Source organism: Chlamydomonas reinhardtii (genome assembly GCF_000002595.2).
Source record: "Chlamydomonas reinhardtii strain CC-503 cw92 mt+ unplaced genomic scaffold scaffold_19, whole genome shotgun sequence".
NCBI lineage: Eukaryota > Viridiplantae > Chlorophyta > Chlorophyceae > Chlamydomonadales > Chlamydomonadaceae > Chlamydomonas > Chlamydomonas reinhardtii.
In genome coordinates, this window is record NW_025061532.1 from 92,225 (window position 1) to 115,093 (window position 22,869).

At 63.5% G+C, this 22,869-nt stretch overlaps 3 protein-coding genes across 4 annotated transcripts; all 3 read left to right on the forward strand.

Moving 5' to 3' along the window:
• Nucleotides 1–881: 881 nt before the first annotated feature.
• Nucleotides 882–10,535, forward strand: CHLRE_19g750647v5 (uncharacterized protein). 2 transcript variants are annotated; one of them, XM_043072844.1, is made up of 14 exons: nucleotides 882–1,200; nucleotides 1,363–2,094; nucleotides 2,374–2,402; nucleotides 2,702–2,775; nucleotides 3,729–3,862; nucleotides 4,258–4,316; nucleotides 4,631–4,752; nucleotides 5,288–5,443; nucleotides 5,601–5,699; nucleotides 6,224–6,289; nucleotides 6,861–6,884; nucleotides 6,957–7,068; nucleotides 7,394–7,545; nucleotides 7,862–10,535. In XM_043072844.1, the coding sequence occupies exons 1-14, from the start codon at nucleotides 1,130–1,132 to the stop codon at nucleotides 7,973–7,975; spliced, it is 1,944 nt and encodes a 647-aa protein (XP_042914220.1). In that variant the 5' UTR covers nucleotides 882–1,129; the 3' UTR covers nucleotides 7,976–10,535. The 2 variants fall into 2 exon arrangements, with proteins under 2 accessions (XP_042914220.1, XP_042914221.1); XM_043072845.1 differs by lacking the exon at nucleotides 6,861–6,884.
• A 156-nt stretch (nucleotides 10,536–10,691) lies between these two features.
• Nucleotides 10,692–15,823, forward strand: CHLRE_19g750697v5 (uncharacterized protein). The gene is made up of 2 exons (XM_043072846.1): nucleotides 10,692–11,648; nucleotides 11,933–15,823. The coding sequence occupies exons 1-2, from the start codon at nucleotides 10,968–10,970 to the stop codon at nucleotides 14,696–14,698; spliced, it is 3,447 nt and encodes a 1,148-aa protein (XP_042914222.1). The 5' UTR covers nucleotides 10,692–10,967; the 3' UTR covers nucleotides 14,699–15,823.
• A 48-nt stretch (nucleotides 15,824–15,871) lies between these two features.
• Nucleotides 15,872–21,081, forward strand: CHLRE_19g750747v5 (uncharacterized protein). Its single transcript, XM_043072847.1, has 2 exons — nucleotides 15,872–16,820; nucleotides 17,104–21,081. The coding sequence occupies exons 1-2, from the start codon at nucleotides 16,140–16,142 to the stop codon at nucleotides 19,996–19,998; spliced, it is 3,576 nt and encodes a 1,191-aa protein (XP_042914223.1). The 5' UTR covers nucleotides 15,872–16,139; the 3' UTR covers nucleotides 19,999–21,081.
• Nucleotides 21,082–22,869: the final 1,788 nt, after the last annotated feature.

Genomic DNA, 22,869 nt, shown 5'->3' on the forward strand with positions numbered 1-22,869 from the left:
GTGGGCGGATTGGCGGTATCTTAGACAGGGAGCGTAGATGTTTTGGGGGTTTGGGGGGCGTGTCCAACGTTTCTGGGCGTAGATGGCGCGACAGGGGCCACTACGCTGTGTAGACGCCGGGGGCCTAAAGCCATCTACAAGATACCGGCACTGGCGCGAAGGAGGGCGAGAGCGCCAGGAGCGAGACAGGCAACGCACCATGAAGCCTCCTACCAAACAGGAATGCACGTCGTGCTCACCACCTTATAACCACACACAACCAAAAGCACCACCACCGCAGCAACAGCGCATACGACGCCGAAGGAACACGAGCACGGGACGCCAGCAAACGCCGGTAAAGGGACATCATGACCAGCAAGAGGTTGCTTAAGATTTTCCTGCAGGGGTTGTGAAGGTCTGACCCGCTCCAAGGGAACGGAAGGGGCCACATGAACGTGTATGGGGGGGGGGGTTGAGTTCGGGGATTCTGAAGTGACCAGGGTGCTGCGAAGGGAAGGGAAGGGAGAACACAGGCGTGGCGGTGCCTAGTGCCACAGGACCCGCCCGGCACGCACGTGGAATCGCAGAGCAATAGCATGGTCAACGCCGGACACCAGCAGCTTGCATTTCCACTCCGGAAGCCCCCTCAAGATTGCCATTTTACAAGCGAGGACAACCCAGCGGCCTGCTGGACTGACCCTCAGTTTTAGTCATGTCAGACGCGTGTTGCTCTATTAGCCTCATGAACTGCAGCAGCAGCATCCGCAGGGTCAGGCTTTTGCAAAAGCCTGGCCCAACTAAGCTGACCTGACGACGGGGATGTGTACATCGATTCGGCGTGCAGCTGCCATGGCGTCAGCAACACATACAGGTATGCGGCTTATATAGCCATATGTTTTAAATACACTAGCGTAGCGCAAAGTCTGGCGAGGCATCGGTACCTGGTTACACTGCATCTTTTACACCGATAACAATGACAACCTCAGCCTCAACCCCGATACACATAGGATTCTGCATACGCTGCATGATAACAACAATAGTTTCCACGCACGCGTCGTTTCATTGAAACCGAGGAAGGCCCCCGCCGCGGCTTCAGCTGCCTGTCAAGCAAGCGCCTTAGCGGCGATACGTGTGCAATAGTAGCATACACATGATTCTGCGAGCCTGTTTCCAAGGCGCCTTTGGCGCCGGCAAACTTGATGCGGAAGAAACCTCGCAACGGTGTGTATCAGTATCCATGATATCTCCTATCAGCGGGCTCCCAGTATTGTAAATTACAACTGAGGGTGTACTTCAGCCGAGAGTTGTGGTTTCTCTAATTCTTGTGTGGGGATGCCGCTGGGGCCAAGCTGACAATACATTGCTAATTTGTTCTGCTTCCAGGGCCAGGCCGTCAAGCTCAAGCGCATGCTCGAAATGGCGCCGTTCGGAGCTCCCGTCAGTTCCCCTGGCAGCTCCCTTGCACACGGACGGGGTCGGCGCGTCCGCGCCCACGCGGCACCTGTCGACTGACGAGGCTGCAGGCCTGCGGTCGCAGCCTGCAGTTGACGAGACGGGCGTGGCTATAGCACGGGCCCGTAGCCCTGCTGCGTCTGCAGCCGCAGATGCAGACGCGTTGCCTACATCCCCGCCTGCGGGCCCATCTCTGTCCGCTGCTGCTCCGGCCGGGCCGCCCCCACCTGCGCCTTCAACGGCAGCTCCCATGGCGGGCGGCGAGTTTGGAATGGCGCCTCTGGACTCGGCCCGGCGTTCGGAAAGCAGCGCTTCCAGCGACGGCGGCGGCAGCCCGCCCGCAGGCATCAGTTTTATTGCCCGGAAGGATGACGGCGGCGGCCCCGCGCGGCCGCCGACCGCGCCGGGCCCACCACACGGCGTCGTCGCTTCTCGCAACCTTGCGGGCACCTCCTCCGCCGGGGAGCCGTCCGGGGAGCACCGTGCTACCGACGACGGCGGTGGCGGAGGCGGCGGGGAGGGCAGCGGCAGCGGCGGCAGCAGCCGGCCGGGCCGGCAGGGCAAGCACGCGTCGCGTTACAAGAAGCTGACGCCCAGTGAGGTGTCTGAGTGCGCGCCGCATGAGATCCTGGACGGCATCGGCCTTTCACTCCAGCGGCTCGGGTGCGTAGCGCGATGTTTACGTGTGCGCGCGAGCTTGTGTGGTGCAAGGCAGATGTGTGGTGCGTGCGTGCGCAAGCTGGCAACACGGCACTCACTCAAGACGGGGCGGCGTGTGTGCGTGCGTGCCCGTGTTGCCGTGCACTTTAGCAATCTTGCGTGTGTGCTGTAGCACTTAGCGTGCCTGCGGGACCCTGGTGGCCTCCTCCGCATTCCCACGCCGCCCCTGCCAACCCAATTTTGTGCTTTTGCTTTCGCCACATACGTGTCGACCGTGCGCAGGCGTGGCAGCTTCGGCATCGTCATGTCAGGTGGGCGCTTGGCGCTGCTGTTGTCTGCGCGTGCGTGCCTTCCGCCTTCTGCGTGCCTTCCGCCTGCACTATCTTGCGCCAAAGAATGGAAACAGAAACAGATACACCGTGGGCAAGTGGTGTTTCCTCGGGGAGTGGGGGGAGATGAGGAGGTGGGCCCGCCTGCGCGCCCTCCGCCTGCGCGCCTGTTATCAACACGTGCCCGTCCTCCAACCGGTGCCGCTTGCCTGCCTGCTGTCTCCTGTTGTCGACGAGCAATGCTTTTAGTAATCTCTCCTATGCTCCCCGCCCGCACCCAGGCGCTTACAGCGGCTTGCGCTGCGCCGTGAAGATCATGGTGACGGAGCAGCTGGACAAGTCGGCCCTGCGCGAGGTGTGTGGGGCGTTGTTCGGTGAGGTGCGTGGGCTGGACGTGGCATGCGTTGGACACGGGTTGCGCGAGGTGCGTTGGACGTGGGCTGGACGTGGCATGCGTTGGACACGGGTTGCGCGAGGTGCGTTGGACGTGGGCTGGACGTGGCATGCGTTGGACGTGGGTTACGCGAGGTGCGTTGGACGTGGGCTGGACGTGGCATGCGTTGGACGTGGGTTACGCGAGGTGCGTTGGACGTGGGCTGGACGTGGCATGCGTTGGACGTGGGTTACGCGAGGTGCGTTGGACGTGGGATGGACGGTGCATGCGTTGGACGTGGGTTACGCGAGGTGCGGTGACGTGGGTTGGACGTGACTGGGTGAGGCCTAACGGTGTGGGGCGACACCTTTACGCGACGCACTGCTGTGACATGTTACGCAATGCGCTGCTGGGGACATGATAATGCGATGCGCTGCTGCTACGTCACGGCCAGTGATGGTGGTGGGCGTGCATAGCATATGGTTGTTGGGTGGGCGGTGGAGTATGCACGCGCGGCCAGCAACACCCCGGGTCGGCGATACAAGCTAGCTACAGGATGTCTCGAGGGCAGTTTTACAGGCTTGCAACAACATGTATGCGCCGTGCCGTGCCGTGCCGGGATCGGCAGCGGAACACGGACGCGGCCATGGACGGGACCTTGCACGTATATTTCGCAAACTAGGGCGGCGCCAGACACCAATATTGCCAGAAGCAATGGCGCCAGGAAAAGGCCCATCACTTCTGCCTTGCTCAGACTGCTCTCGTGACCTCCGTCCCTTCCTGTTGGACCGTGCCCTGCCGCCCTGCCGCCCGGCCGTGCCCGCCGGCGACTGCCCTCCTAACCTCGCTCGCAACCCATCATTGCTCCCGTGCCACTACCGTGTTGCCCACCCGTGCCCGCCCGTGCCCGCCCGCTCGCCCGCCCCTGCCCGCAGCTGCTGCTGGCCCCCGCCATTAACCATGCCAATCTGGTCCAGACCTTCACCAGCCGCTGCGCGCGCCTCACGCACGAGTTCTTCGACCTGCTGGAGGGCGTAGGCGTGGGCGTGCAGGGCGGCGGTAGCAGCAGGTGAGTGGGCGGCAGTAGTAACATGTGGGCGGCAGTAGCAGGTGTGTGGGCAGCACGAGTTCTTCGACCTGCTGGAGGGCGTGGGCGTGGGCGTGGGCGTGCAGGGTGGCGGCGGCGCCGCGGGCGGAAGCAGCAGCAGGTGGGTGGGTGGGTGGGTGGGTGGGTGGGCGGCAGTAGCAGGTGGGCGCCGCCGCGGGCGGCAGCAGCAGGTGGGTGGGCGGGTGGGTGGGTGGGTGGGTGGGCAGCATGCCCGGAGCTGCTGGCGTCACTCGCCCGCTGCGCCACGAGTATTGATGAGTGTTGGTTACCCTAATGTGTCTGGTGCACCGCACCGTACTAAGTAGTCATGTAGTCGCTCGTCGAGCTGTTTCCAAATACTCCCCTGCTGGCAGCAGGGCTCCAGTGCACGACCGGAGCCGGCCGCGGGTGTTGCAGCCTATCCCGCTTCAGTCAGGTACGTAGCGCCACCCGCCGCCGCGTGCTGCTAGCTGCCGCTGAGCTAAAATGCGCGACGTAATAAATAGAAAAATCGCACTTGGGCGCCGCATGTGATGCCACTCCCGTCTTGCATGGACAGCTACCTTGCGCCCCTTCCCACCTCCTGGTGACGCGGACTGCGTGACGCATGAGTCGAGCGACGCAGACCGCATGCATATTGTCCGTTCCCCCACTGTGCTATCCAAACGCACATGATAGTACAATTGCATGATTGGCAACCCTGTAATAATAATCACATACCTTAAGTAACAACCCCGCATCACCCTGCAGGCGACGGCTTCGGCGACCCGGGCTGCAGCGTGGCGACGGCGAGCGACCCCTACCGCGTCCTCCATGTGGTGCTCCACGACTTTATCGCAAAGACGGATCAGTTCCTGATTGTCATTGTGCAGGTGTGGGTTTGGGTGGTGGGATGATGGGTGGGTTTGGGTTTGGGTGGGCGGGTGGGTGGGTGGGTGAGAAGGTGGGTGGGTGGGTGAGCGGGTGGGTGGGTTTGGGTGTTTGGGCGGGCCGGGTTTGGGCGGGTTTGGGCGGGGTGGTGGGCGGGCGACCATGCAGGCACCGGCAGCAGGCAGCGGACGGGCGGGCGGACCAGCTGCCAGCCACGCCCCTGCACATGCGGGCCCACACATTGGGCGTTATCGGGCCGTGCGCCATTCCGTTTCCCCACGTCCCCCCCTCACTTCTTAAGTAAGCATGAAAATGTAACCCCCTCTACTGTGCCTGGCTGCGCCTTCACTTCCTAATTAAATATAAACGCAGACCCTCCCCGGCTCCCCCTGCAGTCTTCAGTGCATCCTATACCGCTTTTCCAAACATCCTTGCAACCCCCCCCCCCTGCCTACGACTTCATTTCTTAATTAATCATGAATGTAACCCCCCCCCCCTCGCTCCTTTGCGTGCACGCCCCCGTCCCCGTCCCCGCAGGAGCTGTGCAACAAGGGCACGCTGCACGCCGCCATCCGCGCGGGCGTGTTCCGCCCCAACGCCGCCAACCCGAGCTGGAACCTGCGGCTGGCGCGTCGCGCGCTGCTGCGCACAGCGCTGGAGATGGCGCGGGGGCTGCTGCACCTGCACGATACGGTGAGGGGCGGAGGCTGGGTGCATATGTGGATGATTCCTCCACTGCTGGTGGCTATCGCTGCTGTCAGGCCTGCCATTAAGCCAACACCAACTCAGACTGAAGCTCTAAGGTATGCCGCCTGGTTAAGCATCAACACTGTACCATAATGCCGAGCAGGGTCTGGTGCACGGCGACTTCAAGCCGCAGAACGTGTTGCTGGACAGCAGCCGAGACGACCGCCGCGGCTTCAGCGCCAAAGTCGCCGACTTCGGGCTGGTGGGTGCGAGCAGTCACTGCAATGTGTGTGGGGGGGGGTTGCGGGTGGGGTGGTGCGTGGGTGGGTGGGTGGGTGGGTGTAGGTGCGTGTAGGTGCGTGTAGGTGCGTGTAGGGGGGTGGGGGGCAGTGTATGTGTGGGTGTGTGTGGGTGTGCGTGTGTGTGGGTGGGTGTCTGGGTGTGTGTGGGTGGGGGGAGGGGCAGTATGTGTGTGGGGGGGTGGTGGATGGGTTGGGTGGGTTGGGTGGGGGCGTGTGCATGCGTGTGCACGTCTGCGCGTGCGAGATGGCAGCGCGCGCCGTGCCGCTTACCCCCTCCGCATTGTGTGGGATAGCAATGGGCGCTGACAACGTGTCAGGGGGATTGGCTGGCAAACATGCCGAACAGCGTTCACCCACACCCGGCCGCCCGCACTACCCAAGCATGTTACAGCTCGTCACACACACACACACACACACACACACACACACACACACACACACACCTACACACACACACACACAACCCCACCTCTCACCACCGCAGTCTCACGTGCTGCCACAGCACGCAAGCAGCGTCGCCACCGACAGCTTCGGCTCGCCCGCGTACATGGTGCGTGCGTGTGTGCTTGCGTGCTTACGTGTGTGGTTGTGCGCGCGCTCAGTTCGTGCATACAGGGTTCTGGCAAGGTTAGCGTCTAGCTGCTGCACGGCTCCTGCTGGCCCACAATTCACCTCGGCGGCGGGTTCTGGGGTTTGCGTGTCAGTTTTGGACTGTGTGGTCACAGGGCTCGCCGCCGTGTTTTGTTAGCTGCACGGGCGCAACTTGGTCTTCACGGTAATATGCGTGTTGTCTTGTAAGCGTTGCCGTGTTGCTGGCCGGCAGCGGCAGCCACGTTTACGCCTACATTAACACCTGCCCGCACTTCCATGCATCGAGCCATCCCAGCTCCGCTCCTGCAGACGACCTCGAGTGCATGTGTGTGACTGTGTGCATGCGTGTTTGTGTAATATTATGTGCAGCTGTAAGACGGTGTGCCCTGACGTGTGTGCACACGTGTGGTTGTGGTTGCGTGTGGTTGTTGTGCAGCCTCAGGCGCCGCCGGCGACTAAAACTCTGCGGTCCTATCATGTTCAGCTGGCCACGCACTGTATGTATGTGTGTCGTGGTTGTGTTACCTCAGGCGCCGGAGGCCTTCAGTGGCAAGGCGTGTAACAGGTATCTGTAAGACTGTGTGCCCTTACGTGTGTGCACACGTGTGCTTGTTGTGTTGCCGCAGGCGCCGGAGGCCTTCAGCGGCAAGGCCAGCAAGGCCACGGACGTCTACTCCTTTGGCGTGTGCCTGTGGGAGCTGCTGTGCGGCCGCACCCCCTACAGTGACGTGCGCGAAGGTGAGGCGGGCGGCAGCAGCGGTGGGCGGCGGTGGCTGGGGCAGAGGGCAGTCTTGTGTGTGCGTGCCATCAGCAGTACTTGCGTGTGGCGGGGCGCCGATGCTATAGCACGGCAGGGCAGGGCAGATGGCAGAGGGCAGAGGGTAGTCTTGTGCTTAGTGCTTTGGGGCGCGAGGCACGGGAGGTAGGCACGCACGTTACTACTAGCTCGCGCCTTTGCATATCAGCTAGCCCTGACTTACGTAGCTAGGAGCCATTGAGTACGCGGCCAGTCCGCCGCACGCTCAACCTGGAGCAACCGTCCGGGTTTATCATTGTACTGCAGTTCGCGACCTGGTCGCTGAGCTGGCCGCGGGCCGCGCGCCGGCGCTGGTGTGGCCGGACGGCGCGGAAATGTCGGATGGCATCATAGCATTGGGCCGGCGCTGCATGAGCCCACGCCCCGAGGACCGGCCCGATTTCAAGGAGGTGGTGGAGGTGGGTGTGATGCATGGTGCGTTCGTTTGGTTGCGTAGTCGACTATCTAGTCCTTTTGCTGGAAAGGATGACAGCGCACGCACAACAGTGAGTGCGTGGGACGGATAGGGCAGGAAGCCGCGCCATGATCGGGGAGCTCCTGTGTGTGCTTGCGCGATGCCAACCACCAACTAACTGGGTAATCTAGTGGTTTGTTGTTTATGACATGCTGCGCGGTTCGGTCATCTATGGCAGGTCATGACTAACGATGCAGCTGTCGTGAATTCTATAAACGTTCGCAAATTGCTGCTGCTTTTTGCTTTTTGAATGGGTGCAGGAGCTCATTCAGGTTGAGCGCATGATTCGCGCCGAGCTGCTCGCGCCGGCCGTGGCGGCGCAAGCGGCGGCGGCTGCCGCCGTGGCGGCATCGGCGCCCACATCGATAAGTTGATCAATGGATAAGGCGGCGCTGCGGTCCGCCCTGTCCTGTGCTGTCCTATTCATGCAACCGGATTGAATCACATAGGGCATGAATGGTGTAGGTAGGGAAGACGGCGGCAGTAGCAGTTGCACCTTCCGGAAGCAGCAGGACTGCAGCTGGCGACCATGGGTGCGCAGCGCTGCAGGAGCTGCCAGCTGCATGTTGGACCGGCGGAAATACTGGGTGGTGGGTTGGGAACCGTGGGTCGAAACCACGGGTGTGTGAGGGTGCGCCCCCCATGTCATGACTCGTACTGATTGGCCTAATGCGCGTATAATGTACACTGCCCCTTTATTACACTACTTACACGTGATCCACTTTCATGTCAACTGCTGTGGGCCATACCTTATTTCTGGGCACAGGTGTGATGTGCGGGTTCTAGACAGTAGGCGTGGCGACTCCGTGACCAAAACACTCCCATTCACGTATTGCTGGTGTTGAGAAGTAGCGTGCGGTGGAAACGAGGGACAATGCCTGATTGCACCAGCCCGATGTGACCGCGGCGGCGAACTCGAGGGCGGTTCAAAGGTACTTGCGCATCGGAGGCATGCAAGAACCTAATGCGAATGCTTGTGGCATATGATGCTCGTCACATTACTGCCGCTGGTGTTTAGGGCACTGCCAGTACTCATGTTGGGGAATACTACATGAGTACTGCCCCTTTGAATTATGGAGTGCTGTGTTGCGCGCATGCCCGGAAGCTGATCGTCGTCGGCGTTCAGTATGATAATAATGATAATGATTAATATGATGTGTACAGGATTGGAAATTCCTAAACACAGTATGCACGGGTAGGTAAGGCGAGGTTAGCATGGGGGTATGGGTTCTGCCGGGTTCTAGGGAATAGCATGGGTTCGGGCTACGGTGTTTGGTGGCATGAGGCTTTGGGCTCGTCCTTTCTTTCTCTGCTCCTGCGATGCGTAGTGGGTTGTGAGTGGGCATACCTCCAGACGCTTGCGCACGTCTGCACGCATCACTGTCGTCCGACCTGGTTGAGGCTGGTTCCGCGGTTGAAGCTGATTCGGTTGAGGCTGGTTCGGTTAAGGCGCTGATCGGTTGAGGCTGGTTTGGTTTAGGCCGATTCAGTTGAGGCTGGTGTGTGATGACGTCTGCGTGCTGCACCGTATGCATGTCAGGGCTCAAGGGACATCGTATGCGTGAAGCGATGCGTGCACACGAGAGGAGAAATTGATGGGAGCTGAGAGATGGGGCGCATCGGTTGATGAGCGGCCAACTTAAGAGAGGATGCTATGATTACTGTGGACGGATCGGCGCGGCGCTTTCAGAACTGCGTTCACATGGAGTAACAGTACTTGTTGTGAGTGCAGAGAAACGCGGAGGTGGTCAGCACATTATTCGTCAGCACATTATTCGTCAGCACATTATTCGTCAGCACATTATTGTGCCACTGTGACGCGGAAAGCCCAATACGCGTGGAGGGCGGGGACCCTGCGTGTGACTTGGCTGAGTGCCGCCTCCGGTTGACGCGAGTTTGCTGTGCAACCCTGGCGCCGTGCGTGGGTGGCTTTCCGGCGTTCGTTCACACGTTCGCTGTACGACACCGGCTGGCATCGCTGTGTGCTGCACCGTGACACCGCTGCATGCTGTGCATGCACGTTGGCGGCGTGAGGCTCGGTGTGCGATCGAGTTGGTGCCGTGTGTGTATTGTGATGCACGCTGCCAAACGTGCACGACAGGACTGGGTCGCGACCCGTATGATGGACGTGCGGTTGCTGGTTATAGCCATAGTTATGCATGGGCGGGAAGTAAGAGGGGACGGTGAAGATGCTTCATTCTGGAACTTGGTTGCCATGGCAACGGCACTGCATATTATGGCGACCGGTACCCACTGCGGATATTGCACTAGGAACTGCGTAGATCGCGCTGTGCGCACCTGGCCCATGGCTTTGGTTGCAGGGTTGTTATGTTTGGCATCGCCGAGTCTCGCATGGTGACAAAAGCATTTGCCACGAGACATGACAGGGACGGCGCGTGTCATGATCATGATCTATCTGGCTTGGGCTCGCCGTATCACACCGACCATGGAGCTAGGGCTTTTGCTTTCCACCGCATGAGCGTTCCGGCATGACAATGCAATATGTGCCTGCCTGGCACTTATCAGCGCCGCGTCTGACTGCGCAGGGCCACGGGTCAGCGGTGGCAGTGGCCGGGGCCCGGGGCGGGTGTGTGTCACTGTGTTGGTGGCGGCTGACGTGGCGAGCAGGCGTGACGCTTGGGGACAGGCGGACGAGGGGGCGGAGGCAGAGCTGGAAGTGGGGAGTTGCAGTGCGTGTAGCAGGCCATGGCTGGCCCCGGTTGGCTGGCAATACGAGGCGCAGATTGTATGTGGTGGGGTTCACGCCCATCGGTGTTCCTCCTAGATGTGTGGAGGCAGTACAGCCAGCACTGAGGCTAACATCAAGTTCAGGAGCATTAAGCGACCTCGCCCCTGGCCGTCAATCCGGGCCCCCCTTCCAATGCAATCCTACCTGCTGCCTCTAATGGAGTGACTCTGTAATGTCAATCGGGTGCAGGCCGGGGGCGGAAGGGGCGCCGCTGACAGCCTGGGGCACCAGCGGGGCCGTGTGGCGTGCGTATGTCGGCTGGGAGCGAGGTCGCATGCTGGCGAGCTAAGCCGCGAAATCAGTCTCACAGCTGTATTCCTCAGCTTATACACCGTTATGAAAATACCCATTTGCCCTTGTTGGTCAGAGTTTGTTTAGCAGAGCTCAGACGCAAGCTTCGTTTGCCTGCGCACCGGACTGGCTTGTTGTTCCTTTAGTCCGATCATTGTGTCTTTGTTTCCATGTATAGTATTAGATAGCACTTAAGTAGCGCGAGGCACTGTGGGCCTCTGCCAGAGACTAACATGTTGCAGTTCGCACACCCCAGCCCAGCAAATGGACATGGCTTAGGCAGTAGCTATACAAGTGCGCCAGCATCACCACTTATATGGCATAGAATGTGTCCATGCGGCATACCGCAGACCCAGCCTCGCGCCGTTCGGACCGCCAAGCGCCTCGGCCCCTCGGCGACCACCGGCGGTGTGGCCCGCGGCCTGGCGTGCAGCTCCGCAACCAGCGGCCCGGCGGCGGCAGTGCTCAGCGGCGGCGGCCCCCGCCTTGCCGCCGCCGCACCTGCTGTCACAGGGGCTGGCGGCGGTCTGCAGCAGGTACTGCCGCTAGCCGCCTGGGCCCGTCAAGCCGCACCAGCGCCCACCGCTGCCGCACCTGCAGCAGCCGGGGCGCGCAGCCATCTCCTGCAGCCGGGGCGGCGCGCGCAGCAGCAAGTGCTGGCGGCTGCGGGGAGATACGGCAGTGGCGGCACCAGTGACAGCAGCAGTGACAGCAGCAGCAGCAGGCGTGGCGGCATCAGCGGCAGCCGCAGTAGCAGTGACGGTGGCGGAAGGGCGGGCAGGGGCAGGGCAGACAGAGGCCGTTGGGCTGGCGGCGGCGGGCGTGGCAGTGGAAGGACGGGCGGTGGCGGCGGTGGTGGCGGCGGCAGGCCGCGGGACCCCTCGGATGACATGACCATGTGTCGGAATCTGGAGGCCCTGCAAGCAGTCATTGGTCAGCGGCTGTCGATGTGGTCAGGGCGGCAAGACGTGAGCACCATGTCAGTTGCCTTCAACCTGTGTGGCAAGGTGAGAGGTTCGGCTAGGCGTCTTGTCTAGCGGGCATCAACAGGAGGGGGGGCAGGGGCAGGCGTCGGGCTTGCCTGCGAGCACGTGCGGGCCTTCCTGATTGCAGTGCGAGGACTGACAGCATCAACAACACACGGACCTCCTTCGAACGTAGCGCAGCTCACGTGGTAGTGCCTAGGGACGCGTTGCGTGATGATGGCGGGGCTGATCCAAGCTTGCTCCTCACCGCCACATTGAGTGATCGGGGCATCGTCCTTTCCCATTGGCCCCTCCCTCCCCTGCAGCTGGAGTCAGCATGCGCCGGCGGGCCGGCCGCCACAGCCGCGGCCCGTGCCGGCATCATGGCGGCCCTTGCGTGCGCCTACCTCCCGCTCGTGCCGCGCATCCGTCATCCGGCCGACTGCAGCATTCCGCTGTTGGCGCTAGCGAAGACTGGGGCTGCCAGCGACGGGCGTGTGGAGTCACAGCTGGCGCCGGCGCTGCTGCAGCGGCTGGTGGATCCAGTATTGCTGGAGGCGGCGAAGCCGCAAGAGCTGTCGAACGCGCTGTATGCCCTGGGCAAGCTGCGGGAGCAGCAGCAGCAGCGGGGCTCGGGCTGGGACCCCACCTCATCGCCGCACCTGAACGCACTGACAGGCGCTGTGGCCTCGCGTCTACGTGCGGCGGAGGGGCACGGCTTTAAGCCGCAGGAGCTTTCCAACAGCTTGTGGGTGTGTGCCAAGCTGGGGTACCGAGACTCAGACCTTCTGCTGCCGTTGGTAGAGGCGGCCGCAGCCCTTGCCCGGGGCATGAATGCACAAGATGTGACCAACAACATGTGGGCTCTAGAGGCCCTGGGCTGCACCGGACCGGAGTTTCGGGCAGTGCTGGAGACGCTGTGTGGTGCGGCGCTGCGGCAGCTGCGAACACCGAAGGAAGCTGAAGCGTTCAAGCCGCAGGAGCTGTCCAACATCCTGCTGGCACTGGAGGGGCTGCAGCTGGGAGGCACACAGTCTGAACTGCTGGCGGCTGCTGTGGCTGCAGAGTGCGTGCGGCGGCTGCGAACACTGAAGGAAGCTCAAGCGTTCAAGCCGCAGGGCCTGTCCAACATCCTGCTGGCGCTGGAGGGGCTGCAGCTGCGAGGCAAGCAGTCCGAGCTGCTGGCGTCAGCAGTAGCAGCTGAGGGGATGCGGCGGGCCTTTGCCGGCTTCAAACCACAGGACTTCAGCAACGCGGCGTGGGCCCTGGCTAAGATGGGGTATGGGGCTGGTTCACCGTCGCAAGCCATGGAGCAGCGCCAGTGGTACGCGGCCGCGGTCGCAGCAGCTCAGCGGCCCGGGGTCATGGCCAGCGCCAAGCCGCAGGCGTGGGCCAACCTTCTGTACGCGCTTGCATTGGTGCGGCACCAGCCGCCACCCGCGCTGCTTGACGCGGGTGCCGCGGCGGCGATGCAGCGAGGCAGTGCACAGGAATGTGCAAACACGCTTTGGGCGCTGGCTGTGATGCAGCTGCGTCACGCCGGCTTGGAGGCGGCGGTGTGCGGCCGGCTGGGTGAGCTGCTGCGGCAAGACCCGGAGTCGCTTGTTGTACAGAACCTTTGCAACAGCCTGTGGGCGCTGGCGGTGCTGGCAGGCGGCGGTGGCCCTGCTAGCCCGGCTATAGCTGCGCTGGCCCCGGTGCTTGCCCGTGAAGCCGCGCGTCGCCGTGAGGGGTTTCAGATCGAGGGGCTATGTCAGCTCTGGCAGGCGCAACAGGAGTTGGGCGGTAAGGTGGCGGAGGCTCTTGCCCGCAGCCCCGACCTGAATGCCGCGATGGAGGCGGCGGTAGCTGCCGAACGGGCGACCAAGTCGACCACCAGCAGCACGCAGGAGCAGGTTGCGGAGGCGCTTAAGCGACTGCTGCAGAAGGGTTGCCTGCCCATCGGTTTCGTGCAGACGGAGGTGGTAGTGGAGGGCGTGCTGGGGCGTGCGGATATTGTGGCGGGCTGGAGTGACGGGTGGAGAGTGGCCATTGAGGTGGACGGGCCGGACCACTTTCTCACCAACCGCAAGGACGACCCGTCCGCGGTAGGCGGTTCCACCGCGCTGCGCAACCGGCAGCTGCGGCGAGCGCTAGGGGCGGGCGGCCTGGTGTGTGTGCCGTACTGGGAGTGGTACGGTTTGAGGACGCCTTCCGCTCAGGAGGCCTACCTGCTGCAGCAGCTGCAGGATGTGCTATTTGGCGCGTCGTCAGGAGCAGCAGCAGGGGAGGGCTTCCCCGCCGCCCCTCGCCGGCAGCAGCAGCGGACGACTCAGCCGCAGCCGGACGTTGCCGGCAGCACCACCACCACCACCGCCACCGCCAGCACCAGAAACACCGCTGGCAGCAGCCAGAAGAGGCGCGTCCTCGTTGTCCGCAGGAAGACGCCAAAGCAGGAGGCGCCCGGCGGCGGAGGGGCGGGAGAGGCCTCGGGTGCAACAGCGGCTGCAGCGGCGGGGGCTGAGTTGGCGGCCCCTGCCGGGCAGCGGCAAGCGGAGGAGGCGCAGCGGCTTCCCAGCCTTGGCGCTAGTGGCGGTGCTGGCGAGGGCGGAGGAGACGGAACTCCTCTGGCGCCGCAGCCTCCACCACCGCAGCGGCAGCGCGTGTCAGCGCCCCGGGCGCGCTACAGCAGCAGCCAAAGCCGTAGCCGCAGCAGCCAGGCGGGCTCGCCTTCTCCTGCTCCTCCTCCGGTTGAGGCCCCGCCGCCGGAGCAGGTGCAGGCGGCAGCGCCACCCCGGCGGGCCGCGGGTGGGAAGCGGACTGAGCGGAAAGCGGCGGCGGCTCCGGCAGCAGATGGCGGTGGCGGTGGTGGCGGCGGCACTGACCCCGGGGCGGTGGTGGTGCCGGCCGCGGTCTCTGAGAAGCAGGTGGCGGTGGTGGCTGAGGAGGAGGGCTCCACGGCAGCAGCTGTAAAGGGTGGTGATGGTGGTGGCAGTGGCGGGGGCGGGGGCCTGCCTGCGGGCAGCAGGCGGAGGCGGGTGGTGGGGACCGGCAGGCGTGCGGCCTCGTCAAGCCTAGCAGCAGCGAGTGAACAAATGAGGTTGGAGCAGTAAATGCGGTTAGTAATTGCTGCACAAACATACACACGGCTTGTCATTTGCGTTCTATTATGCCCTGTGTCTTTTCCCAACGCACGTGTGTGTGGAGCACTGAGTGCAATATGCTACGGCGCGCCGCGACGGCGGGCTTTGGCTTTGTGTGCCGTGTGTTTGGTGCGGTGCCCAGTACGGTAGGTATCTGTGGGGACCGTCAGGCAGGTGAGCGGCCGTGAGGCCCAGGGGTGGCCATACACGGGGTGCAGCGAGGGGCGGGGCATGAGTGGAGTTGGGGCACACACACCAGCTAGCTACCGTAGTGACACGTGCACACACGGCACGCCAAAGGCACCAAGTTTGCGGCACGCCGCATGTGTTTGTGTGTAGGTGCGCAGGGCCACCAGGGCTCCTATCTTAATGTCTCCAGACATTAATCGGCCATTTTGGCCGTTTCCTAGACATTCCTCCCGGGGGCAAATGTCTGGGGCGAGACTTTGTTGGCCCGGGTTTGGGGCGGGTTTTGTCCCAGTTCCTATGGAGAAGCCCCCAAACCGCCATGTGCCCAGACAAAAGACGGCGGCCACCGGGCCGTTTTTGTCTGGAGCTAGACATTACCCCAAAACCAAGATACGACCCCTGAGGGCCACGGGTCAGCGGTGGCAGTGGCCGGGGCCCAGGGCGCGTGTGTGGCACTGTGTTGGTGGCGGCTGACGTGGCGAGCAGGCGTGACGCTTGGGGACAGGCGGACGAGGGGCTGAGGCAGAGGTGGAAGTGGGGGGTTGCAGCGCGTGTAGCAGGCCATGGCTGGCCCCGGCTGGCTGCAAATACGAGGCGCAGCATGTCTGTGGTGGGGTTCACGCCCATCGGTATTCCTCCTAGATGTTGGAGGCAGCACAGCCAGCCCTGACGCGAACATTGGGTTCATGAGCATTAAGCGACCTCGCCCCTGGCCATCGGTCCGGGCCCCCCCTTCCAATGCAATCCTACCTGCTGCCTCTAATGGAGTGACTCTGTAATGGCAATCGGGTGCAGGCCGGGGGCGGAAGGGGCGGCGCCGACAGCCTGGGGCACCAGCGGGGCCGTGTGGCGTGCGTATGTCGGCTGGGAGCGAGGTCGCATGCTGGCGAGCTAAGCCGCGAAATCAGTCTCACAGCTGTATTCCTCAGCTTATACACCGTTATAAAATACCCATTTGCCCTTGTTGGTCAGAGTTTGTTTGGCAGAGCTCAATGCAAGCTTTGTTTGCCTGCAGCACCGGACTGGCTTGTTGTTCCTTTAGTCCGATCATTGTGTCTTTGTTTCCATGTATAGTATTAGATAGCACTTAAGTAGCGCGAGGCACTGTGGGCCTCTGCCAGAGACTAACATGTTGCAGTTCGCACACCCCAGCCCAGCAAATGGACATGGCTTAGGTAGTAGCTATACTAGTGCGCCAGCATCACCACTTATATGGCATAGAATGTGCCCATGCGGCATACCGCAGACCCAGCCTCGCGCCGTTCGGACCGCCAAGCGCCTCGGCCCCTCGGCGACCACCGGCGGTGTGGCCCGCGGCCTGGCGTGCAGCTCCGCAACCAGCGGCCCGGCGGCGGCAGTGCTCAGCGGCGGCGGCCCCCTCCTTGCCGCCGCCGCCCCTGCTGTCACAGGGGCTGGCGGCGGTCTGCAGCAGGTACTGCCGCTAGCCGCCTGGGCCCGTCAAGCCGCACCAGCGCCCACCGCTGCCGCACCTGCAGCAGCCGGGGCGCGCAGCTATCTCCTGCAGCCGGGGCGGCGCGCGCAGCAGCAAGTGCTGGCGGCTGCGGGGAGATACGGCAGTGGCGGCACCAGTGACAGGAGCAGTGACAGCAGCAGCAGCAGGCGTGGCGGCATCAGCGGCAGCCGCAGTAGCAGTGACGGTGGCGAAAGGGCGGGCAGGGGCAGGGCAGACGGCGGCCGTTGGGCTGGCGGCGGCGGGCGTGGCAGTGGAAGGGCGGGCGGTGGCGGCGGTGGTGGCGGCGGCAGGGCGCGGGACCCCGCAGATGACATGACCATGTGTCGGAATCTGGAGGCCCTGCAAGCAGTCATTGGTCAGCGGCTGTCGGTGTGGTCAGAGCGGCAAGACGTGAGCACCATGTCAGTTGCCTTCAACCTGTGTGGCAAGGTGAGAGGTTCGGCTAGGCGTCTTGTCTAGCGGGCATCAACAGGAGGGGGGCAGGGGCAGGCGTCGGGCTTGCCTGCGAGCACGTGTGGGCCTTCCTGATTGCAGTGCGAGGACTGACAGCATCAACAACACACGCACCTCCTTCGAACGTAGCGCAGCTCACGTGGTAGTGCCTAGGGACGCGTTGCGTGATGGTACGGGGGCTGATCCAAGCTTGCTCCTCACCGCCACATTGAGTGATCGGGGCATCGTCCTTTCCCATTGGCCCCTCCCTCCCCTGCAGCTGGAGTCAGCATGCGCCGGCGGGCCGGCCGCCACAGCCGCGGCCCGTGCCGGCATCATGGCGGCCCTTGCGTGCGCCTACCTCCCGCTCGTGCCGCGCATCCGTCATCCGGCCGACTGCAGCATTCCGCTGTTGGCGCTAGCGAAGACTGGGGCTGCCAGCGACGGGCGTGTGGAGTCACAGCTGGCGCCGGCGCTGCTGCAGCGGCTGGTGGATCCAGTGTTGCTGGAGGCGGCGAAGCCGCAAGAGCTGTCGAACGCGCTGTATGCCCTGGGCAAGCTGCGGGAGCAGCAGCAGCAGCGGGGCTCGGGCTGGGACCCCACCTCATCGCCGCACCTGAACGCACTGACAGGCGCTGTGGCCTCGCGTCTACGTGCGGCGGAGGGGCACGGCTTCAACGCGCAGAACGTGTCTAACAGCCTGTGGGCGTGTGCGAAGCTGGGGTACCGAGACTCAGACCTTCTGCTGCCGCTGGTGGAGGCGGCCGCAGCCCTTGCCCGGGACATGAATGCGCAAGGTGTGGCCAACAGCCTCTGGGCGCTTGAGGCCCTGGGCTGCACCGGACCGGCGTTTCTGGCAGGGCTGGAGACGCTGTGCGGTGCGGCGCTGCGGCAGCTGCGAACACCGAAGGAAGCTGAAGCGTTCAAGCCGCAGGAGCTGTCCAACATCCTGCTGGCGCTGGAGGGGCTGCAGCTGGGAGGCAAACAGTCCGAGCTGCTGGCGGCTGCTGTGGTTGCAGAGTGCGTGCGGCGGCTTCGGACACCGAAGGAAGCTGAAGCGTTCAAGCCGCAGGAGCTGTCCAACATCCTGCTGGCGCTGGAGGGGCTGCAGCTGGGTGGCAAACAGTCTGAACTGCTGGCGGCTGCTGTGGCTGCAGAGTGCGTGCGGCGGCTGCGAACACTGAAGGAAGCTGAGGCGTTCATTCCGCAGGAGCTGTCCAACATCCTGCTGGCGCTGGAGGGGCTGCAGCTGCGAGGCAAGCAGTCCGAGCTGCTGGCGTCAGCATTAGCAGCTGAGGGGATGCGGCGGGCCTTTGCCGGCTTCAAACCACAGGACTTCAGCAACTCGGCGTGGGCCCTGGCTAAGATGGGGTATGGGGCTGGATCACCGTCGGAAGCCATGGAGCAGCGCCAGTGGTACGCGGCCGCGGTCGCAGCAGCTCAGCGGCCCGGGGTCATGGGCAGCGCCAAGCCGCAGGCGTGGGCCAACCTGCTGTACGCGCTTGCATTGGTGCGGCACCAGCCGCCACCCGCGCTGCTTGACGCGGGTGCCGCGGCGGCGATGCAGCGAGGCAGTGCACAGGCATGTGCAAACACGCTGTGGGCGCTGGCGGTGCTGCAGCTGCGTCACGCCGGCTTGGAGGCGGCGGTGTGCGGCCGGCTGGGTGAGCTGCTGCGGCAAGACCCGGAGTTGCTTGCTGCACAGGCCCTTTGCAACAGCCTGTGGGCGCTGGCGGTGCTGGCAGGCGGCGGCGGTGGCCCTGCTAGCCCGGCTGCAACTGCACTGGCCTCGGCGCTTGCCCGTGAGGCCGTGCGGCGCCGTGAGGGGTTTCAGATCGAGGAGTTGTGTCAGCTCTGGCAGGTGCAACAGGAGTTGGGCGGTAAGGTGGCGGAGGCTCTTGCCCGCAGCCCCGACCTGAATGCCGCGATGGAGGCGGCGGTAGCTGCCGAACGGGCGACCAAGTCGACCACCAGCAGCACGCAGGAGCAGGTTGCGGAGGCGCTTAAGCGACTGCTGCAGAAGGGTTGCCTGCCCATCGGTTTCGTGCAGACGGAGGTGGTAGTGGAGGGCGTGCTGGGGCGTGCGGATATTGTGGCGGGCTGGAGCGACGGGCGGAGAGTGGCCATTGAGGTGGACGGGCCAGACCACTTTCTTGCCAACCGCAAGGACGACCCGTCCGCGGTAGGCGGTTCCACGGCCCTGCGCAACCGGCAGCTGCGGCGGGCGCTAGGGGAGGGAGGCCTGGTGTGTGTGCCGTACTGGGAGTGGTACGGTCTGAGGACGCCTTCCGCTCAGGAGGCCTACCTGCTGCAGCAGCTGCAGGATGTGCTATTTGGCGCGTCGTCAGGAGCAGCAGCAGGGGAAGGCATCGCCGCCGCCCCTCGCCGACAGCAGCAGCGGACGACTCAGCCGCAGGCGGACATTGCCGGCAGCACCACCACCAGCACCGTCAGCACCAGTGACACCACTGGCAGCAGCCAGAAGAGGCGCGTCCACATTGTCCGCAGGAAGACGCCAAAGCAGGAGGCGGCCGGCGGCGGAGGGGCGGGAGGGGCCTCGGGTGCAACAGCAGCTGCAGCGGCGGGGGCTGAGTTGGCGGCCCCTGCCGGGCAGCGGCAAGCGGAGGAGGCGCAGCGGCTTCCCAGCAGTGGCGCTGGTGGCGGTGCTGGCGAGGGTGGAGGAGACGGAACTCCTCTGGCGCCGCAGCCTCCACCACCGCAGCGGCAGCGCGTGTCAGCGCCCCGGGCGCGCTACAGCAGCAGCCAAAGCCGTAGCCGCAGCAGCCAGGCGGGCTCGCCTTCTCCTGCTCCTCCGGTTAAGGCCCCGCCGCCGGAGCAGGTGCAGGCGCAGGCGGCAGCGCCACCCCGGCGGGCCGCGGGCGGGAAGCAGACAGTGGCGGTGGATCCGGCAGCAGGTGGCGGTGGCGGCGGTGGCGGCGGCACTGACCCCGGGGCGGTGGTGGTGCCGGCCGCGGTCTCTGAGAAGCAGGTGGCGGTGGTGGCCGGTGAGGAGGACTCGTCGGCAGCAGCTGTAAGGGGTGGTGATGGTGGTGGCAGTGGCGGGGGCGGGGGCCTGCCCGCGGGCAGCAGGCGGAGGCGGGCGGTGGGGACCGGCAGGCGTGCGGCCTCGTCAAGCCTAGCAGCAGCGAGTGAACAAATGAGGTTGGAGCAGTAAGTGCGGTTAGTAATTGCTGCACAAACATACACACGGCTTGTCATTTGCGTTCTATTATGCCTTGTGTCTTTTCCCAACGCACGTGTGTGTGGAAGCACTGACTGCAATATGCTACGGCGCGCCGCGACGGCGGGCTTTGGCTTTGTGTGCCGTGTGTTTGGTGCGGTGCCCAGTACGGTAGGTATCTGTGGGGACCGGCAGGCAGGTGAGCGGCCGTGAGGCCCAGGGGTGGCTATACACGGGGTGCAGCGAGGGGCGGGGCATGAGTGGAGTTGGGGCACACACACCAGCTAGCTACCGTAGTGACACGTGCACACACGGCACGCCAAAGGCACCAAGCTTGCGGCACGCCGCATGTGTTTTGTGTGTAGAGAGGTAGAGAGCCACGGCGGGTCAGGGGTGGCCTGGTACTCCTTGCGTCCTTGCCCATGTCCTTGCCTAGCACACGTGTGTGTGTGTGTGTGTGTGTGTGTGTGTGTGTGTGTGTGTGTGTGTGTGTGTGTGTGTGTGTGTGTGCATGGCCCAGATGCAGCCAGTGTTGCGCACATACAGTGGTGTAGACATGCATACATACAGACATCCAGATATGCTGCTACAATGTGTCACGCGATAGCGGGTGACTCAGCATGGCGCGTGCCGCGGGGGTTTCAGACCGTGTGTCCCTAGGGTTAAGTCGAATAATTGTGTGCCGCGTTGCGTGTCCGTCAGACGAACGGACCGCCCTGCGTCCCAGCTTCCTGTGAGGCATCTTAGCGTATGACGAGTGGTGTGGAAACGAATGCGTACGTAGACCAGCGCGGACGGCGGAGTGGGCGTATCTTGCCCAGTGTGTGCCCATCGGTCGGTCGGTCGGTCGGGGGGTCCGGGGTTTCGTGGCATGGGGTCAAAAAAGTTTGTTCCTACCCCCCCCCCTGAAGTTAGCCTTCCTTTAGTTACTAAGACGTACGGGTCGGAGAACGGCACCTGGGTTCGTGATGACGTGAGGCGTCAGACGGAGTGAGGCCATGGGGCCAAGATGCTGCTGAGGCGGCCGTTATCAGTGCGCGCAGGCTCAAACCACGCTACGTGAGTTTGAGCTGAGCGCAACACGATTCCTTGCTTCTGAATTGGTGGGACACACGCCAGCACACGGGATAGCGGGACGTCCCCTCGAGGGGGGTCCCGGGGGATTTTCGGGGCATGGGGTCTGGCACTTTGTTGGCTCGCCCCCCGAAGGGGGGCGACAGCCTTAGTCCTCGACCAGAACCATACATTAGGGTTGTTCTCTGTTTTTCGATTCGACTGTATGCAAATAGCGGCAACTTAGGTGTATTTGCCAAGCCAAGAAACCTTTGAAAACATGCAACACAGAAAAACTGGTAGAAAACGCGCTCCTCCAAGGCCAAGTCCAAGGCCTGTCAGGCCTGTGAAGCCATCAGCATAGCCGAGCGACGCCAAAGGCAAGAAGCCACAAGCCTAGCCAAAGCCAAAGCCGAAGAATGTCGCCTTGCCCTCGACTGGACGACGTGCTCACTGTTCGCTTGTGCGTGTTGCGTTCTTTCAAGCATATCAATAACACTGCAAATGTGCCTCAACCGTGCTGCTGCGATGCGCCTGAACCTACTGAACCTCGCCCCCAGCCCCCACCATAGCCGACGTCGCATAGCAAGTGCAATGCACGCACAGGCAAGGGCAGGAAGCGCAGGGCGCAAGGCGCCGAGGCGACCCAGCGGAGCGATGTTGCCCGTGGGCCGCCGCACCGCCGCCGCCGACGGGGCGTGTGGAGGCGTGGAGCCGCAACCGTGCTGCTGCAACGCGCCTGAACCTCGCCCCCGGCCCCTACCATAGCCAACGTGGCATAGATGACAAGTGCACGGCACGCACAGGCAAGGGCAGGAAGCGCAGCGCGAGCGCGGAAGTGCAAGGCCGAGGCGACCCAGCAGAGCGATGTTGCCTGTGTAGCCCGTGGGCTGCCGCCGCCGCCGCCGGGGCGTGTGAAGCCACAACCGTGCTGCTGCAATGCGCCTGAATCTCGCGTCCAGCCCCCACCATAGCTGACGTCGCACAGCAAGTGCAGTGCATGCACAGGCAAAGGGCAGGAAGCGCAGCACCAGCGCCAGGGCGTGTCAGCATCCAGATTTGTACCCACCCAAAACACACGCACTAACTTGGATTTCCGCCCCCCCCCTGTGCGCGCAGCGCACACTTGTGCTGTCTCCTGCCTCGTCACGCCTACCAGCTCAGCACGCTGTAACTTGCCCCGCTTGAATGCTCTGGTGCACGTCTGTCAATCCAGTGATCGCTATCCAACACCTTGCGCTCACAGCCAGCCTCGGCTGCACGCCCCTAGCGCTGAAGCCTCACCTCCGCACTCCCCTCAAGCGAACAATCCGCACAAAGGGCGAGCCATCGCGCTGCGGAGCGGGGAGGTTTCCACACACACACACACACACACACACACACACACACACACACACACACACACACACACACACACACACACACACACACACACACACACACACACACACACACACACACACACACACACACACACACACACACACACACACACACACACACACACACACACACACACACACACACACACACACACACACACACACACACACACACACACACACACACACACACACACACACACATGTGACACACCCCTGCCGGCTCTGCGGCAAGAGCCCTGCTGCGTGCGCTGGGCCCCCCAAAGCAAAGCCGTATTGCTTACACGCCACACACCGGCGTGCGTATATAATACTGGCGCGCGTGTGTGGCTGCCACTTCATTGCGTGCACGCTAGCGCCAGAGCTCGTGCGCGCCTAGCTGGCTAGCTCACCCTTCATCTCCATACTGGGCACCCCACGCCCCCCCTCC